General features: G+C 41.6%; 1 protein-coding gene across 2 annotated transcripts in view; it reads right to left on the reverse strand.

Moving 5' to 3' along the window:
* Positions 1–3,031: 3,031 nt before the first annotated feature.
* Positions 3,032–18,474, reverse strand: part of LOC125461594 (bactericidal permeability-increasing protein-like) — a 64,886-nt gene continuing 49,443 nt past the window's right edge. For both annotated transcript variants that reach the window (XM_059652864.1, XM_059652863.1), the window contains exons 14-17: positions 15,681–15,723; positions 12,436–12,499; positions 7,832–7,908; positions 3,032–3,626 (exon numbers count right to left, since the gene is read on the reverse strand). In XM_059652864.1, the coding sequence (XP_059508847.1) occupies positions 3,585–3,626; positions 7,832–7,908; positions 12,436–12,499; positions 15,681–15,723 (226 nt within the window). In that variant the 3' untranslated portion in view covers positions 3,032–3,584. The remainder of the gene's footprint in view (positions 3,627–7,831; positions 7,909–12,435; positions 12,500–15,680; positions 15,724–18,474) is intronic.

Below are 18,474 nucleotides of genomic sequence, written 5' to 3' on the forward strand. Positions count from 1 at the left end.
TTTTAGTGAGAAATAAGAACTTGAAAATTAAGAGTGCAATGTTTCAGTCTATCCACCCAAAGGTCCTCAGGAAGAAGAGTAATGTGCTATGCAAATCACTGCTTGTAATTTTAGCAGCTAACTGCACTGAGAATGCCCCATAGAAATCTGAGGAGGTTAATGTAAGCACCATCTTCGAAAAACATGACAAGACAGACCCGTGTAACAATAGGCCCATTAATAACAAAGAATGTTTAAAGGAATTAGAGAATGCAATATAAAGTTGCTTAGATAACAAGGGACATGTTACCCAAGATGGCTTCATAAAAAGCCCATGTTTTACAAATATAATTGTAATTTTTTGAGAAACTTAGGAAAGTGGTTAATGAGGGAAGCCAACTAGTTATTGTTTACTTGGACAGCAAAAAACACTTGATAAGATACCTAAAGAGATTTCACTCATAGACAAAAGCTTTGGGATTAGTGGATATTACTTGTACTGAGTTGAAATCTGGCTGGAAGACACGGGGAGAGAGTGGTTACCCACAGCTTTGTATGGTGACTTAGCTCCAGTAGAGTTATGCCAACAGAATCTACATATCTGTATAAAGGTTAGGCCTACAGACAGTGCTTGCCCACTTCAGCTCTATTTCATCTGCAAAAGAATCGCTGAGAGAGAGAAAGAGGTAAAGGAATTACTGCTATATGGAGAAGCAATGGCTACTGCTGTGAAAAGCAGGATGAGTTGTTTTTTGTGTTGGCAACTAGTCAGAATCCTTATAAAAAGTTCATTTTCTGTTTGAATGGGAGAGGGCAGGACAGACCAAGATTTCTGAAATTTAAGAAACATGGAATTACTAAGGCAGGCCTTTCTGTTGAAAGTTGAACCTAGAACACTCAGACTGAGTGGAAAGATTTTCAAAGGACGTTGCGAACTTTGACCTGGTAGGGCAACGTGAGGTGAGCCTGCTTGAAAACTTGCATAAATTTGGGACTTGATCTTGCACTGCCCTAAATGACCCAATAGCATAGCAAAGCAAAAACTTTCATAGTGGCATGTTTAGATTGCATTAATTAGCTTAAGCAAAAGTACATTTTCTTTATTGTATTAGTCACCACTTAACTAAGCTTTAACCTATGTTTTTAGTTTGTTTGCCACAGCAACAGTCTTAACGTGAGGTATTTTCCTTTGGCTTTTCCTCAACAATAATGTGTTCACTGGCACTCAGTTTGAGGTCTACCAGAATCAATGGTTATTGTAACAGTACTCATTGGAGTTTATTGTTCAAGCTGTCTCTGATGCTATTCTACCAAAATTCAAAACATTAATTTGCTGACAAAAAGCATCAATAAAACAAACCAGGATCTCATTATAGGATTGGTCTTAGCATCAGCAAAACAGCTGAATTCCAGTGGTGAGGTGAGAATGCAAACTTCTTATTGAGTTTCTTCAAACGAGAACCTGTATCTGGTTGGGGTAAGATACCATCTCTTAGAAAATATAGGTACATCTAAGAATGCAGGGCCAGAGGAATCTGCCGGACACTTACAATTACCTACATGGCTCAGAGAGGAATTTCACTTTTTTTTTTAAAAAGCCTAGTTCACCCTTCCAGCAAATCACATGGGCCGCAATTGTATGAAACAGGCTGAGTTGTCCATGTAGTCTTTGACTTTTTGACATTGTTTGGATGTTTTTAATCATCATTTAAGTTTTACCAAGATCCAACTGGATGCTGAAATAACTGGTGATTTACTCTTACCTAGATTGATCATAGTTTGCCAATGTATTTTTGACAAACATTGATTGTGGTGCAGATTTTCAAAGATAATTGGAAGATGAAAGGGTTTTAGAAGTGGCTAAGCTTGTTGAAATATTTGAAGGCAACACGGTAGTTCAGTGGTTAGCACCGCTGCCTCTCAGCACCAGGGACCCAGGTCCAACTCCAGTCTTGGGTGACCTTCTGTATGAAGTTTGCCCATTCTACATGTCTGTTTGGGTTACCCCTGGGTACTCTGGTTTCCTCCCAAAGTCCAAAGATGTGCAGATTAGGTGGATTGGCCACGGATTGCCCAATGTGTCCAGGGATGTGCAGGCTAGGTGGATTAGTCATGGGAAATGAATGGTTACACAGGAATAGGTTAGGGGGATGGGATGCTTGTCAGAGGGTCAGTGTGGGTCAAATAGCCTGCTTCCACACTATGGATTCTATGATTAATACACATTTACTTTTATATCAGTAGCACTAACAGAGATAATGTTGTTTGTGTCTTGGAACAATTGTTGCAAATGTTTGTTTTTTTAGACACAACAGCTCGCCTTAAATTTTAGATACAAACTATTTTCCTCTTGCATACATTATGCTCTGTCACAATTATTTCTGAAAGTTTTAAATTTATCCTCAGGACATGGACATCACTGACAAAGCCAGGATTTATTGTCCATCTGTGCTTGCCTTTGAGAGGGTGGTGATGGGTCACTACATGACTTGCTATATTGTGACAGTACACCACATTGTTATTAGTTAGGGAGATCCAGTAATATACATGTGATTCAGAATGAGGGAGATCATGAAGCTAGTATACCTGTTGCCCTTTTAGGGTATTAAAGATACCTATGAGTTTCCACGACGTATCCTGCTAAACTTTGATTATAAAACCTCTTTTAATGGGATGGTATATTTTATGACGAGAACCATGGGAACCCTATTAGTAAGCAATTAAATCCATGTTATGTTTGATAGCATGTGGAAGTAGTACTCAAACATTTTATTGATCATTTGCTGACGAAAAGCATATCTTCAATTTTGGTAGAATAGCATCAGACAGTTTGAGCAATAAACTCCAATGAGTATGGTTACAATGACATAGCCCTCTATAACATGGTGGTTAATAAGTGATTCATTGTATTTTTGTAAATAAACTTCGGAAGAAACAGTAGATGATGAAGGAGAATCTGTTCTTCAAGTGTGTTAAATTAATTTCTCAAACCTAGTGCTCTTCCAAATGTGCGGGGAGATTGGTATAATAACTTGACTCACAGATTCAAATATATATTTGCCACAGACTGTATTTGATTTAAAAGAGAAACAAGAAATATCAGGGAACCACACAGGAAACAGTAACAACTTCACAAACACGCTCAGTAAATCAGCCACATATTGACTAATAGGGAGAGTAAATGCTATTCAGAAACAGTTCATTTACCCTGCAAAGTACTGGATCCTACTATTGCAATTACTGCATCTGATCAAGAAGGTGGCTGTCCAGCATCTTCTCATAGGCAATTCAAATGAGCAATAAATGCTGGACTAGCTAGCGCTGTCTACACACCATGAATGTATAAAAAAATTGTGGCTTTGTTTCGTCTCTTATTTGATGACTAAACAACAGTGACTAGAATTATTTTTACTGGTTGCTTTCTTTTTCATTGGATGTCTTGTTTGATGAAAAGGATTGAATTAGAAATTAAAGTTGTTTTGACAGAAAACATACAAAACTTTTATCTAAGGACAGGAGTAAGCAATTCTCAGCATAAGAAATGGTTGAATTGTTCCAGGTCTGGACTTGTTTCCATCATGGTATTTGTTGTAAACAACAACTGGTTAGGAACTATAACGGATGTCAGTTGCAATCACCAAAACATCCTGAAAAACAGCAACATTACATTGTAAATGAACTTCTCTTCTGTCTCAGTAAACTCTATTACATGCTTGGAAACACAGCATCAAAGTTTAGTTTGCATATTCTAGCTTCATGTATTTCCATAGATTGCTGTGCACCTAAAATGCTTATTTCCTGTAGTGCTGAATGAAAGGAATAGAAACACAGTCACAGTGCTAGAGAAGGCCACTTGGTTCATTGGGCTTCTTTGAAAGAATTTTCTAATGAGTCCCATTCTAATGCTCTTTCCTTATTGTTGTTATCTTTTTCAAGTAGCTATTTACTTCTCCTTGCGAGATACAATAGAATCTCCTTCCACTCTGTTTTCTAGCAGTCCATTCCCGATTGTAACTTGTGATATAAAATCATTTCTCTTCGTTGCGTTTGGAGCTTTTACCAATTATCTTAAATTTGTGAACATTAGATACTGTCCATTCTGTCTCTGGAAATCGTGCTTCTGTGCCTATTCTGTCTAAATCACTTCAAAAGAAGAACAAGCACAGCTTCTCTAGCCTCTGCACATTAGTTAAGTGTCTTGTCGCTGGTGCCGTTATAGTACGTTCCCTCTCAGATAAATTTAAATTGAGTTTAAAGAAAGCATTACCACCGGAGAAACAGAAATGAGTCAGGTTTCAATGGTGACTGCTGTTAAAGAAAGTTAACGCTGAGTTCATGTGGCTACCACAACCAGATCTCCAAGTGCACAGGCAATTTGAGGAGCATTTTAAACTGGGAAAAGTGGTGGAAGATCACCCTTTTTTTAATTCACTCGAGACATTGGAATCAATGGCTGCACTAGTGATTGTTGCTTATCCCTAAGCTGCCTTTGAGAAGATGGTCATGAGCTGCCTTCTTCAACTGCTGCAATCCATCTGCTGTATATCAACACACAATGCCCCTAGGGAGGCAGGATTTGGACCCAGCAACAATGAAGAAACAGCAATATACTTCCAAGTCAGGATGGCTTGGAGGGCAATTTGCAGGTGGTGCTGTTCCCAAATATCTGCAGGCCTTGTCCTTCTGGATGGAAGTGGCCGTGGGTTTGGAAAGTGCTATCTAAGGATCTTTGGTGAATATCTGCAGTGCATCCTGTAGATCGTACACACTGCTACTGAGTATCAGTGTGGACAGAATGGATGCTTGTGGATGTGGTGCCAATCAAGTGGGCTGCTTTGTCCTGGTTGGTGTCTAGCTTTTTGTGTTGTTGGAGCTGCACCCTTCCAGGCAGGTGGGGAATGTTCCATCACAGTCATAGCTTATACCTTGTAGATGGTGGACAGGCTCTGGGGAGTTAGATGATGGGTTATTCAGTGCTTTGTAACCACTGTATTTATGTGGCGGGTCTAAATGAACTTCTGGTCAATGGTAACCCCCAAGTTGCTTATAGTGGGGAATTTAGTGAGTAACACCATTGAATGTCATGGGCCAGTGATTAGGTTCTGTTTTTTTGGTGATGTTCATTGCCTGGCATTTATGTGGCATGAATGTTATTTGCCACTTGTCAGCCCAAGCTTGGATATTGACCAGACCTTGTTTTATTTGAATATGGACTGCTTCAGTATCTGAGCAATTGCACATGTGTTGTGCAATCATTGCCAAAAATTCCCAATTCTGGCCTTGTAAGGGAGGGAAGGTCATTGATGAAGCAACTGAAAATGGTGGGGCCTAGGACACTACCCTGAGGAGGGTCCTGCAGAGATGTCCTGGAGCTGAGATGATTGATCTCCAATCACAAACATCTTGCCATGTGCCAAGAATGACTGCAATCTGTGGAGAACTTGCTCCCTAATTCACATCGATTCCAGTTTTGCTAGGGATCTTTGATGCTACACTCAGTCAAATGCAGCCTTGATGTCAAGGGCTCTCACCTCACCCCTGGAATTCAGCTCTTTTGTCTGTGTTTGGACCAAAACTGTAATAAAGTCAGGGAGTGAACGGCCCTGGCAGAACCCAAACTGGGCATCACTGAACAGGTTACTGCTGAACAGGTCCTTCTTGATAGCACGTCCCATCACTTTACTGTTGATCGAGAGTGGACTGATGGGGCAGTAATTGGCCAGGTTGGATGTGTCTTTTTTTGTGTGCAGGACATACTTGGGAAATTTTCCACATTATCAGGTAGATACCAGTGTTTGTAACTGTACTGGAACAGCTTGGCTGGGAGACGGCAAGATCTGGAGCCCAAGTCTTCAGTACTATTGCCGGAATGTAGTCAGGGCTGATAAATCTACGTAGTATCCAATGTCTCCAACCATTTCTTGATATCAGGTAGAATGAATCAAATTGGTTGAAGACTAGTATCTGTAATGCTGGGGATCACTGAAGGAGGTTGAGATAGACTCCACTTGGCACTTCTGGTTGAACATTGCTGCAAAAGCTTCAGCCTTATCTTTTGTACTGATGTGCTGTGCTCTTCCACCATGGAGGATGGGGACATCTGTGGAGCCTCCTCCTTCAATAAGTTGTTCTAATTTCCACCAGCACTCTGAACTGGATTTGTCAGGATTGCAGTGCTTAAACCTAATCCTTTGGTTGTGGGATTACTTATCTCTGTCTATGTCTTGCTGCTTATGCTGTTTGGCATGCCAGTCCCTTTTGGTAGCTTCACCAGCGAGGACTAGTACTGTTCCAGGCAAGTCCTCTTGCACTCTCCATTGAACCAGGGTTAATCCCCTGACTGATGGGAGTGGTTGGGCGGGGAATATGCTGGGCCATGACATTGTACATTGTGATAGAGTACAGGTCCTGATGGATGCCCAGTCCTGAATTGCTGGATCTGTTCGAAGTCTGTCCTATTTAGCACAGTGATGGTGCCATTCAGTATAACGGAGGGTATTCTCAATTTGAAAGTGGGATTTCATCTCCATGGACTGTGTGGTTATCACTCCTGTCAATACTGTGATGGACAGATGCATCTGCAGCTGGAGGATTGGTAAGGATGAGTTCAAGAATGTTTTTTCCCTTTTGCTGGTTCCTTCAACACCTGCCACAGTCCCAGTCTAGCAGCTATGTCCTTCTGGACCTGAGCCACTCTTTTGGTGGACATCGAAATCCCCCACCCAGAGTACATTTTTTGTGTCCTTGCTGTCATCAGTGATTCCTCCAACTGATGTTCAATGTGGAGGAGTACTGATTCATCTGCTGAGGGAGGACGGCATGTGATAAATCAGCAGGAGGTCTCCTCGCCAGAGTTTAACCCGAAGCCACAAGATTTCGTGGGGTTGAGAGTCAATTTTGAGGATTCTCAGGGCAACTCCCTCCCCAACTATATATAACTCTGCCTCCACCTCCTTTGGGTCTGTCCTGCTGGTGGGATAGGACATATTCAGGGATGGTGATAGCGGTGTCTGGGGCATTGTCTATTATATATGATTGAGATGTATCAGGCTGCTGGAGGACCGACAGGCCTGTTTCTACCATGGCCTTTTCTGGTACCTAGGTCGATGCTAGATGGTCCATCCAGTTTGGTTTCTTCATTCAGTTGTGTCAATTGCTCCAAAGTCTAAGTGGCTGGCTAAGCCATTTCACAGAGGAGTTAACAATTAACCACATTGCTGTGGGTCAGGAGTTACATGTAGGCCAGACCAGGTTTGGATGGTAGATTTCCTTCCCTGAAGGACATTAGTGAGTCAGATAGGATTTTCTGACAATCAATGGTTTCCTGGTCATCAGTAGATTGTTAATTCCAGATTTTTAAGAATTGAATTCCAGCTCCACCATCTACCATGGCAAGATTCAAACCTGGGTCCCCAGAGCATCAGCTGAGTTTCTGGATTAACAGTCGAGTGATAATACCACCGCCACCCCCAACTCCTCATCTGCTAATCTGAATATCTGTCTGGTTTTGAGTATGGGAATTGCTTTGATGTTGAACCATTTAAACAGAGTGATTATCAGCTCAATTCATTTAAAATTCTGTCACCTTTATTGCTATTTAATTTGTATTAATATCTGGCTTAAATCAGACAGTGACTACACACCAGAATGTTATATATTTATGAAAAAAAATTAGCCATAGGCAGTATCCCAAGGTAAGACAAGAGAGAAAAACAACATGACTCTCTCTCTCACATTTGTTTCTTTAAGAGATAACTACCTCCTTGTGGGTTCCTCCAGTTAGATACATTACCTAACTTTGGTATGTCAAACATAATGACTATCATTATGAATGTATCCTTCAGTTACTCACCTGGTTCACCTTAATCAGAGGATTTACAAAGCTTAAGTGGTCCACTCTGGGTAGTGGAAATCCATTGGCCAATCTTTCTGTAAAGAAACACATGACAATTTTGTACAACATTCACAGAATTAAATGTATCTGAAAGAAGATACTTTTCAAAGCTTGCCATCTTGCACTCATCAGGACAATTTGCAAGAAATATCAAAATAAAGGAAAAACAACATGTTTGCTGCAAGAAAGGAGAGTGCTGATTGGTTATGGTATTGCCATTGAAATTGCACCAGTTAATGATTGACAGTTAACTGATAGGCTTTGTTTATATTTTAAATCAGGCAGCTTCACCCTGTTTAGTCAAGGTAATGCCCTGAGAAATGAATCAGAGTATGACTGTTACCTATTTTGTTGAGTTGAAACAGGTTCAATGTTTGTACAAATTCTTTTTATCTACAAAATCAAGGTCCTGAGTTTTATTATGTGGAGCAAATAGTCATGCAAATGTGCCACACTGTGAGCCTGACTGACAACCCTTTCTTACAGGCCAATCAGCATCCACTTGCCAACCAACAACTCTCCTCTCATATAGTATCAATGTTGTTTTCCCTTTTAGCCTTTCTTGTGAAGGGTCCTGATGAGTGCAAGGTGAAAAGCTTTTACAAAATGTGTCTTCTTTTCAGTTTTCACACCAATCCTACCCAGTCACATTCCTACACTCCTTCAACATTCCACAACATGTGGGTATTGATTTATTATGCTACAGGGGTAAAGGAAATTTAGAATAAAAGTTTGGTTCAAACTGGAAAGTTATTATATTATTAATAAAAAGCAAGGAACTAGTTATTACATGAACATATGTCCCGGGGCACTGCTGGCATGTGCTCTGTATAATTATAAAAGGTACATAATCTATGTATCAGTATCAGACTACCAGCCATATAGACAGCAGTAATAAATAGATCAGATGAAAGTTTAGTGTTTTGAAGCAAAAATGTGGTTACTTCATACTGATGGGAACCAGAAGACTTAACAGTTATGGACTTAGTCCCCAGTCCAGAAGCTAAGCAAAGTAAAAAATGATGGAATGTTGCCTTGGCAAAATACTTATCTTTTTATTAAACTAATTTAGATGTTTATATAAGATCCCATGGCACTATTTAAGAAAAGCAGACAGTTTGACTGGTGTTCTTGCCAGTATTCTTCACTCAACATGAATTGGTCATTCATCCCAATTCAAGTTTCTGAGATCATGCTGTCAGCAAATTGACATCAGCATTTGCCGAGATAACTATAGTAACTTTACTGTAAAAGTAATTCATTGGCTGTGAAGCATTTTGAAATGCGTTGAAGATGTAAAGTGTCAGATATCACATGACACTAGGTTATAGTCAGACATGTTTATTTGAAATCACAAGCTTACACCTGAAAAAGGAGCAGTGCTCTGAAAGCTTGCAATTTCAAACAAATTTTGTTGGACTATATAAGCTGGTGTCATGTAGCTTCTGACTTTGTCCACCCCAGTCCAATACTGGCACTTCGTCATCTTGAAGTCCTCATGTTTTTTTCTGTATCCTATTAATGGGATGTGGGCTTTGATGGAAAGGACAAAACTCATTGCCCATTCCCAATTACCCTTGAACTGAGTTTTCTATGCCGTTTGACAGAGCATTTAAGAGTCAGTCACATTACTGTTGGTCTGGAGTCACATGTAGACTGACAAGATAAAGACAGTAGATTTCTTTCTTTTCCCCCTCAGCAATCAATAATAATTTCATTGTCGCCAATACTGAAGCTACTTCCAATGCCGGAATCATTTATTCATCAAATTTAAATTCCAGCTGCTGGCATGAATTTAGAAGAATGAGGGGGTATCTCATAGAAACAGAAACATATAAAATCCTGATGGGTCTAGACAGGCTAGATGCAGGAAGAATGCTCCTGATGTCAGGGAAGTCCGGAACCAGGGATCACAGGGGTAAGCCATCCAGGACTGAGATGAGGCAGCATTGCTTCACTTGGATTTGTGAACCTGTGGAATTCTCTACCACAGACAGGTGTAGGGGCCAATTGGTGAGGTATATTCAAGACAGAGCTGGACGTGGCCTTTGCGGCTGAAAGGATCAAGAGGTATGGAGAGAATGTGGGAGAGGGATCCTGAAATTGCATGATCAACCATGATCATACTGAATGGTGGTGCAGCCTCAAAGAGACAAATGGCATATTTCTTCACCTATTTTCTACGTTTGTGATGGGATTTGGACCCTTGCTTCTGGAGCATTAATTATGCTGGGCTTTTGGTTTACTAGGCCAGTGGGACTTTCCCCTATGCCACCACTTGAAGTTGTGACTGAGTTTCTGAAGACTGTGAATTTGACTCTGTTAAAACCAAAGCAGGTGCCTCAGGCGCCACTCCAGAAATATCAGGACGGTGGCGGGGAGAAACCACAAGTTAAAGGCTGTGCATGGCATCCTTGGCATTTTGCACAGCCACAAGTCAGTGAGTTGGAGTGGGAGAGGCTATGCCAAAAGAGCACTCATGAGATTGCAGACTATATTAGCTCATCGATATTAAAATCTGGAAAGAAACTGAAATGCTTTGTGAACAATTGTGACCGAATCTGTCCATCACATGACTGATTGGTTGCACGCTGTGTAATCCCTTCCTGATCATTGTCCCCATTCTAATCAGCAAAGTAATATTACATAAGTGCAGTATACAATAGATGTGCTGTGTGATCCTATATCTTTCCCACCTCACATTAAGCTAAAATCATCCTCAAAGTAAGTCACCAAAATCTACAGCATATCGAAAACAAAATTGGTTTGCAAGACAGTCTCTGAAACAGAACACTGATCTCTGCAATTAAAGCAGTCATGAAAAGTGTATCTCTCGAAATGTCAGCCTCTGAGTTTAATGCTGTGAAGGTGAATTCTTAATACTGTCCACTGTCATGTTCCATTTTGTTTTCTGTATTCATTCATGATTAAGGACATTACTAGCTAGGCAGCATTTATTGCCCATCTCTAATTGCTTAGAGGGCAGTTAAGAATCAACTAATGGACATTACTGAACTAGCTGGGGTTTTCCCAACAATCAACAATAGATTTATGGTTATCATTAGATTCCTAATTCCAGATTTTTAAAAAAATTCAAGTTCTACCATCTGCTGTGGCAGGATTCAAACCTGGGTCCCCCAGAACATTAGAGATAATGGGAACTGCAGATGCTGGAGAATTCCAAGATAATAAAATGTGAGGCTGGATGAACACAGCAGGCCAAGCAGCATCTCAGGAGCACAAAAGCTGACGTTTCGGGCCTAGACCCTTCATCAGAGAGGGGGATGGGGAGAGGGAACTGGAATAGATAGGGAGAGAGGGGGAGGCGGACCGAAGATGGAGAGTAAAGAAGATAGGTGGAGAGAGTGTAGGTGGGGAGGTAGGGAGGGGATAGGTCAGTCCAGGGAAGACGGACAGGTCAAGGAGGTGGGATGAGGTTAGTAGGTAGCTGGGGATGCGGCTTGGGGTGGGAGGAAGGGATGGGTGAGAGGAAGAACCGGTTAGGGAGGCAGAGACAGGTTGGACTGGTTTTGGGATGCAGTGGGTGGGGGGGGTGGGGGGGGGGGAAGAGCTGGGCTGGTTGTGTGGCGCAGTGGGGGGAGGGGACGAACTGGGCTGGTTTAGGGATGCAGTAGGGGAAGGGGAGATTTTGAAACTGGTGAAGTCCACATTGATACCATATGGCTGCAGGGTTCCCAGGCGGAATATGAGTTGCTGTTCCTGCAACCTTCGGGTGGCATCATTGTGGCACTGCAGGAGGCCCATGTTGGACATGTCATCTAGAGAATGGGAGGGGGAGTGGAAATAGTTTGCGACTGGGAGGTTTGGGGACCACTTTGCAGAACACCTCCGCTCAGTTCGCAACAAACAACTGCACCTCCCAGTCGCAAACCATTTCCACTCCCCCTCCCATTCTCTAGATGACATGTCCAACATGGGCCTCCTGCAGTGCCACAATGATGCCACCCGAAGGTTGCAGGAACAGCAACTCATATTCCGCCTGGGAACCCTGCAGCCATATGGTATCAATGTGGACTTCACCAGTTTCAAAATCTCCCCTTCCCCTACTGCATCCCTAAACCAGCCCAGTTCGTCCCCTCCCCCCACTGCACCACACAACCAGCCCAGCTCTTCCCCCCCACCCACTGCATCCCAAAACCAGTCCAACCTGTCTCTGCCTCCCTAACCGGTTCTTCCTCTCACCCATCCCTTCCTCCCACCCCAAGCCGCATCCCCAGCTACCTACTAACCTCATCCCACCTCCTTGACCTGTCCGTCTTCCCTGGACTGACCTATCCCCTCCCTACCTCTCCACCTATCTTCTTTACTCTCCATCTTCGGTCCGCCTCCCCCTCTCTCCCTATTTATTCCAGTTCCCTCTCCCCATCCCCCTATCTGATGAAGGGTCTAGGCCCGAAACGTCAGCTTTTGTGCTCCTGAGATGCTGCTTGGCCTGCTGTGTTCATACAGCCTCACATTTTATTATCCCCCAGAACATTATCCAGCTGTCTGGATTAACCATCAGCAATAAGACCACTCGGCCATCTCTGCCTCAAACTTACCATTGATTTTCGGTAACACCACTATCTTTACTGCAAAGTTCAATATACTCTGTAGAATATTCACCTACAATAAGAAAGGCAGAGAATAAGTTTAAACATTATTAGATTAGTTGCATTAACAGTTTTCTCCCTTTTAAATGTCATGTAAAATAGTATGAAATTCATGCGTGAATACAAAAGTACTTGCTACAAGTAGAGAGCAGGAAGCCAGCATGAAGTTGGAAGGATAAGTTGCAAGTCTAATGGAGTTGCCTTATTTACATGTCTCAACCTGATCAATTGATTGAAATACAAGAAACACAAATTTCAAAATAAAAAGAAACCCAATACCACTGAAGATTTTATACTTAAACCCATGAATAAAACAGTCATGCGTACATGTATGGAGTGGAACTTCGACATGGCTGTCTATCCAAGGCTCCTGAATAAGTCAAATGCTTATTTTCATGAAGAGAGTTCTAGGATTTCTGTGGTTTGATGTGAATAAAATTTAAGGCCATAAGTTCAGAGTGAATCAATTAAATTCTGTTTTCATGACATGTAACTTGAAACGTAAACTACTGTTTTCATATTGAATCTTTGATTCATCTATTTTTGCTTGAAACTATTATTAACTGTGCTATAATCAAGGCAAACACATAGCTTTTCCATCCACAACAAAATTGTCAGTGTTTGACACCTCAAACCACTATAATATCACATCTGTGTGACATCCTCTTAAGATGTCTGTGAATTATCTCCACAACTGTGGGTTGGGGTTCAGTGTTGATTTCACCGGTTTTGTACAGTAGTGAATGTCACTAACAACTATAGTAGTTGTAGAAAGAGCCGGCTTCATCCCAAAAGCTTGACAAGATTTTGGCTTTGCTCGCAATCAAGTATTGAGGAATTCAGAAAAATCATAAACTGCCTGTGTTTCACTCATCAAAAATAACACCCCATCAACCAAAAGCTAATAGAAAGGGTTAGAGATTTATGTATATTTTGAAAAGGAAGTGATCGCTGCAGTTACAACTGAGACCAAGTCTGGGAAGCAAGGCCATTATTGCTTTCTTTGCAAATACAGAGTAACGCCTCACCAGCTTACTAGAAAACATATAGTTACATTCAACTGTGTAAGTGCAGACCCAAGCATAGAAACAGAAGTCACAGGTCCTGGTGCTGTTCCTGATCCCAACCCAAGCAAAGTTGCTCCAACCTGCATCAACCACCGAACTCCCCCTATTTCCCAGTGGTTAGGTTGTGTTGTATGCCCTCATCCCAGGCCCCCCTCCTCATGAGATATCCTGCGCAGTTTGTGCCCAACATGTATACAAATGTGATCGAGACCAGAAGGACTGCATGTGAGTAAAGGCAGAAGAGAACATGAACTTTAGAGCCACACCACTCAAGCCAGTAAGTGAGATATGTCTGAAATGTGATGGTCACATTGGAAAGGACAGAACCTTCTCATGACAACCACTTAGCAGCACAAAAGGAAAGGTTATTTCACCTGACAGAGGTTCTAAGTCCAAAGGCCATAGTCTCAGAGAAAGGGGTTGCATATTTAAAGGTAGAGATGAGGAGTTTCTTCTGAGTGGGCAGAGATTCTCTGGAATTCTTTAACATAGAGGGCTATCGGGGCTGGGTCATTAAGTATATTTGATACTAACATAGATTCAATAACTGAGCATATTAGTAAATTAATATAGAAGTTAAAATATGGAAGAATATGAATGGTTAAGACATTGTTCAGTTAACAGTTTAGAATTTGGAGATGAATCATCAACACATTCAATGTCTCATTTACTAAAGAGAGAGTTGCCATAATCCCACTAGAGCATCAGGCTGCTGTTTCATCAGAGATGGGCAATTGGTGATGGTTTAACCAGAGGGTCACTATGCCTTAGGTGAGGGGAGAGGTTGTGAAGGAGTGCGCTTTATGGTAACCTCAGCCATTGTATTAATCGAAGCCATATTGTTGGCATCGCTCTACATTGTAAACTTTTCATCGAGCCAAATGAGCTCATCAACCACCCCATTCATTTACTAAGAAGGGGAGTCATAATATTTCTACTATTTTCAATTTACAATTGTTCAGTCAAAGATACAGAACAACACCAGCAGATGGAGCTGTAGGCAGAAGCAGTGAAAAGCATGGAATTAGAGACAAGGTGCAGAGCTGGATGAACACAGCAGACCAGGCAGCATCAGAGGAAGAGGAAAGCTGACGTTTTGGGGTCAGGACCCTTCTTCAGAATACATGGAATCCATTGTTCGCAAGAGTAGACATAAGATCATGAGACCATATATAGGATTAGAATTAGGCTATATGGCCCAATAAGTCTGCTCCACCATTCGATCAAAGCTGATATGTTTCTCAAACCCATTCTGCTTCTTCGCCATAACGTTTGATCTCTTATTAATAAAGAGCCTGTCTAAATCTGTCGGCCTCCATAGCCCTCTGCGACAGATTAACACCCACTGGCTGAAGAAATTCCTCCTCATCTCAGTTCTAAAGAGTTGTCTCTTCACTTTGAGGCTGTGCCCTCGGGACCAGTCTCTCCTATTACTGGAATCATCATCTCCACATCCAGTCTACCTAGGCCTCTCAATATTCTGTAAGTGTCAATCAAATTCCTCTACACTCCATTGAGCACAGACCTAGAGTCCTCAAACGATCCTCATATGACAAGCCTTTAATGGTTGGGATCATTTACTAGGCTCAAGGCCCCCTTCCAAGGCGAGCATATCCTCCCTTAGATACGGGGCCTGACACTGCACAAATATTCCAAATGCGATCTGACCAGATCCTTATACAGCCTCAGCAGTACATCTCTGCTCTTGTATTCAAGCCCTCTCAAAATGAAGGCCAAATTGAATTCACCTTGCTGTCTTCTGGTTTGTAAGCAGCTGTTGCTACGTAGCTGCCAAGAATCCTATGCTCAGCTAAAGTCATCACAGAACAGAGTCTCATTTTCAAGTAGTAAAGCATTAAAGTGAGCAATTCAGTTCAAATCTGATGAATGACTAAAGCTGCTATATTGAATAGTGGCAGTCCTTGAGTTTATAACAGCACTATCAGGTTTCAGTCTCAGCACATATCACCACATACAGGTGATATTAGAGAGTTCTTATGGCACAATGTCCGCACTCCTGAACAGGAGGTCTGGGTTCAAATCCCACCTGCTTTAAGTGTGCAACTCCATCTTTGAACAGATTGTTTAGAAAATATAGTTTGAGACCTTTTAAAAAGTCGCTCTTACCTGAAAAGAACCAACATCAGAATGTTTAAGAGATAGGAGCAGTCTATACGAAAGAAACATAAAAGAGTGGGATTCTGAGTCGCAAAGGATATTGTCAGTAAGCACAGTTTTTAGAAATATTTATTATATCTGAGCATAATGTACTTTAAAACCTCCTCTTGGATAAAACATCCATTGTGTGGTGAGGAACTGTAGCATCTCACCACCTCGGGTTTGACCTGTGCTGAGCTGGTTGGTGGTGATGTTTTTCTTTAAAAAACAGGATTGCTCTGTAAGAAAACTCGAGACATATCTGTCTACTTTACACAGCTTGCAAAATGAATTGATTTAAAATGGCAGCTGTTTCCTCTTAACATTATTAAACACGAAAGATTGGAGCCCCATGACTTATTCAGAGAATATTAGAACATAGAACATAGAACAGTACAGCACAGAACAGGCCCTTCAGCCCACAATGTTGTGCCGACCATTGATCCTCATGTATGCACCCTCAAATTTCCGTGACCATATGTATGTCCAGCAGTCTCTTAAATGACCCCAATGACCTTGCTTCCACAACTGCTGCTGGCAACGCATTCCATGCTCTCACAACTCTCTGTGTAAAGAACCCGCCTCTGACATCCCCTCTATACTTTCCACCAACCAGCTTAAAACTATGACCCCTCGTGCTAGCCATTTCTGCCCTGGGAAATAGTCTCTGGCTATCAACTCTATCTATGCCTCTTATTATCTTGTATACCTCAATGAGGTCCCCTCTCCTCCAACTTTTCTCCAATGAAAAGAGGCCGAGCTCAGTCAACCTGTCTTCATAAGATAAGCCCTCCAGTCCAGGCAGCATCCTCGTAAACCTTCTCTGAACCCTCTCCAAAGCATCCACATCTTTCCTATAATACGGCGACCAGAACTGGACGCAGTATTCCAAGTGCGGTCTAATCAAAGTTTTATAGAGCTGCAACAAGATCTCACGACTCTTAAACTCTTAAACTAAAGCATAATTCTTCTGCAGCTCCTGAAAGCTCTCCCAGCAAACCTGTTTTGTCAGAATGAAGGGGGATTGTAGCTTCGAAAACTGCCCCATATCCTTCCCTCCAAAACACTTCACCCCCATCCTATTCTCTTCCATAGCATTCTCTTCATAGTCCCATCCTGTTCTTATTTACCATTGGCCTGTGGTCCCTTGGTGATCCTAGTGGATTTATTACCAGCTACTATCAATGCTGGCACTGCCAAACAATGGAGCGCTGCTGGCCTCTGATTGGCTAGCCTCCTACAGGGTGGGCACTTTCACAAGCAGGTTATTGTAAACCCAAGGAAGTGCCCATCTTGGCAAGTTAGAAGTAGTTCATACTTTATTCAGCTCTCACAAGTGTCCTGCTGGGTTTCCAAATGGTGGCCAAACGTCTGATCGTGACAAACAAATCCAGTTATTGGATCCTCATCACTCCCCGAAGAATTAACTTCAAATGTTCTTGTTTTCATCAGAGCTCTTCATGTATTCTTACCCAGTTTCCCAACTTCTTTCCCAGGTTTAAATAGACTTTACTGTCTGGACCTGTGCTCTAGGTCACCCTCCCTCACTGACTCCAATCTTACTTTAACATATCCTCAAAACCTTCCTCTTTATCAATTGCCTTTGTTCTTCAGTTTAAGTCTTTCTAGTTTCCATCTTTTCCCCTCCTTTATGCTTTGTTCTATATCATTTAATTGATTAGTGTTTTTTTTAAAATATGAAGCATTTTAGGATATTTTTGTTCCGGTGAGATGTCCTATAAAAATGAAAGTTTTTGTTGTTGATGCACTCCCATTTTTGACTCAGTCTCTCTCTCTGCCATTCTTTCTTTTTCTCAATTCTTTAATCTTTCCCTTGACTATACTAGTACACTGTTTAGTCAATGCCCATTTTCTATCTTGAATACACAGAAAAATTTAAGACTTTGTTTCTGTTTTTAAACATAGTCTTTGCCATTTACCAAAATAATTGCCTTTGCTTAATTTGGTTCTGAATTCTTCAGAGTTATGATTTTTTTTAAAAATCAGAGATGGTTTTAGCAAATGAAGTTGGGAGCTAATCTTTGAATTTGATCTCTTCAGATTATAAAGTTGTACAGCATAGAAACTGGCCATTTGCCCATACTGACCAGATATCCTAAACTGATCAAGCCCATTTGCCAACATTTGGCCCATATCCCTCTTAACCCTTCCTATTCACGTATCCATCCAGATGCCTATTAAATGGTGCAATTGTTACATCCCCTACTACTTCCTCTGGCAGTTTGTTCCATACATACACTACCCTCTGTGTGAAGAAGTTGCCCCTCAAGGTCCCTTTTATATCTTTACACTCTCATCATAAGCCTATGCCCTCTAGTTTTGGACCTCTCTATCTTAGGAAAAAGACCTTAGCTATTCACCCTATTGAAGCCCCTGATGATTTTATAAGCCTTTATAAGGTCACCCCTCAGCCTCCAATGCTCCAGGGAAAGTAGCCCCAGTGTATTTAGTCATTCCCTAAAGCTCAAACCCTCCAATCATGATGAAATCCTTGTAAACCTTTTCTGCGCCCTCTCAAGTTTAACAGCAGGTTTTCTATAGCAGGGAGACCAGAACTGAAAACAGTATTCTAAAAGTGATCTCACCAATGTCCTATATAGCTGTAACATGACACCCCAAATCCAATATTCAATGTTATAATGAATGATTGCAAGCGTATCAAATGCCTTCTCCACCATCCTGTCATCCTGTGACTCTACTTTCAAGGAACTATGAACCTGCAGCCCTAGGTCTCTTTGTTTGG

The sequence above is a fragment of the Stegostoma tigrinum genome, chromosome 19 (genome assembly GCF_030684315.1).
Source record: "Stegostoma tigrinum isolate sSteTig4 chromosome 19, sSteTig4.hap1, whole genome shotgun sequence".
Lineage (NCBI taxonomy): Eukaryota > Metazoa > Chordata > Chondrichthyes > Orectolobiformes > Stegostomatidae > Stegostoma > Stegostoma tigrinum.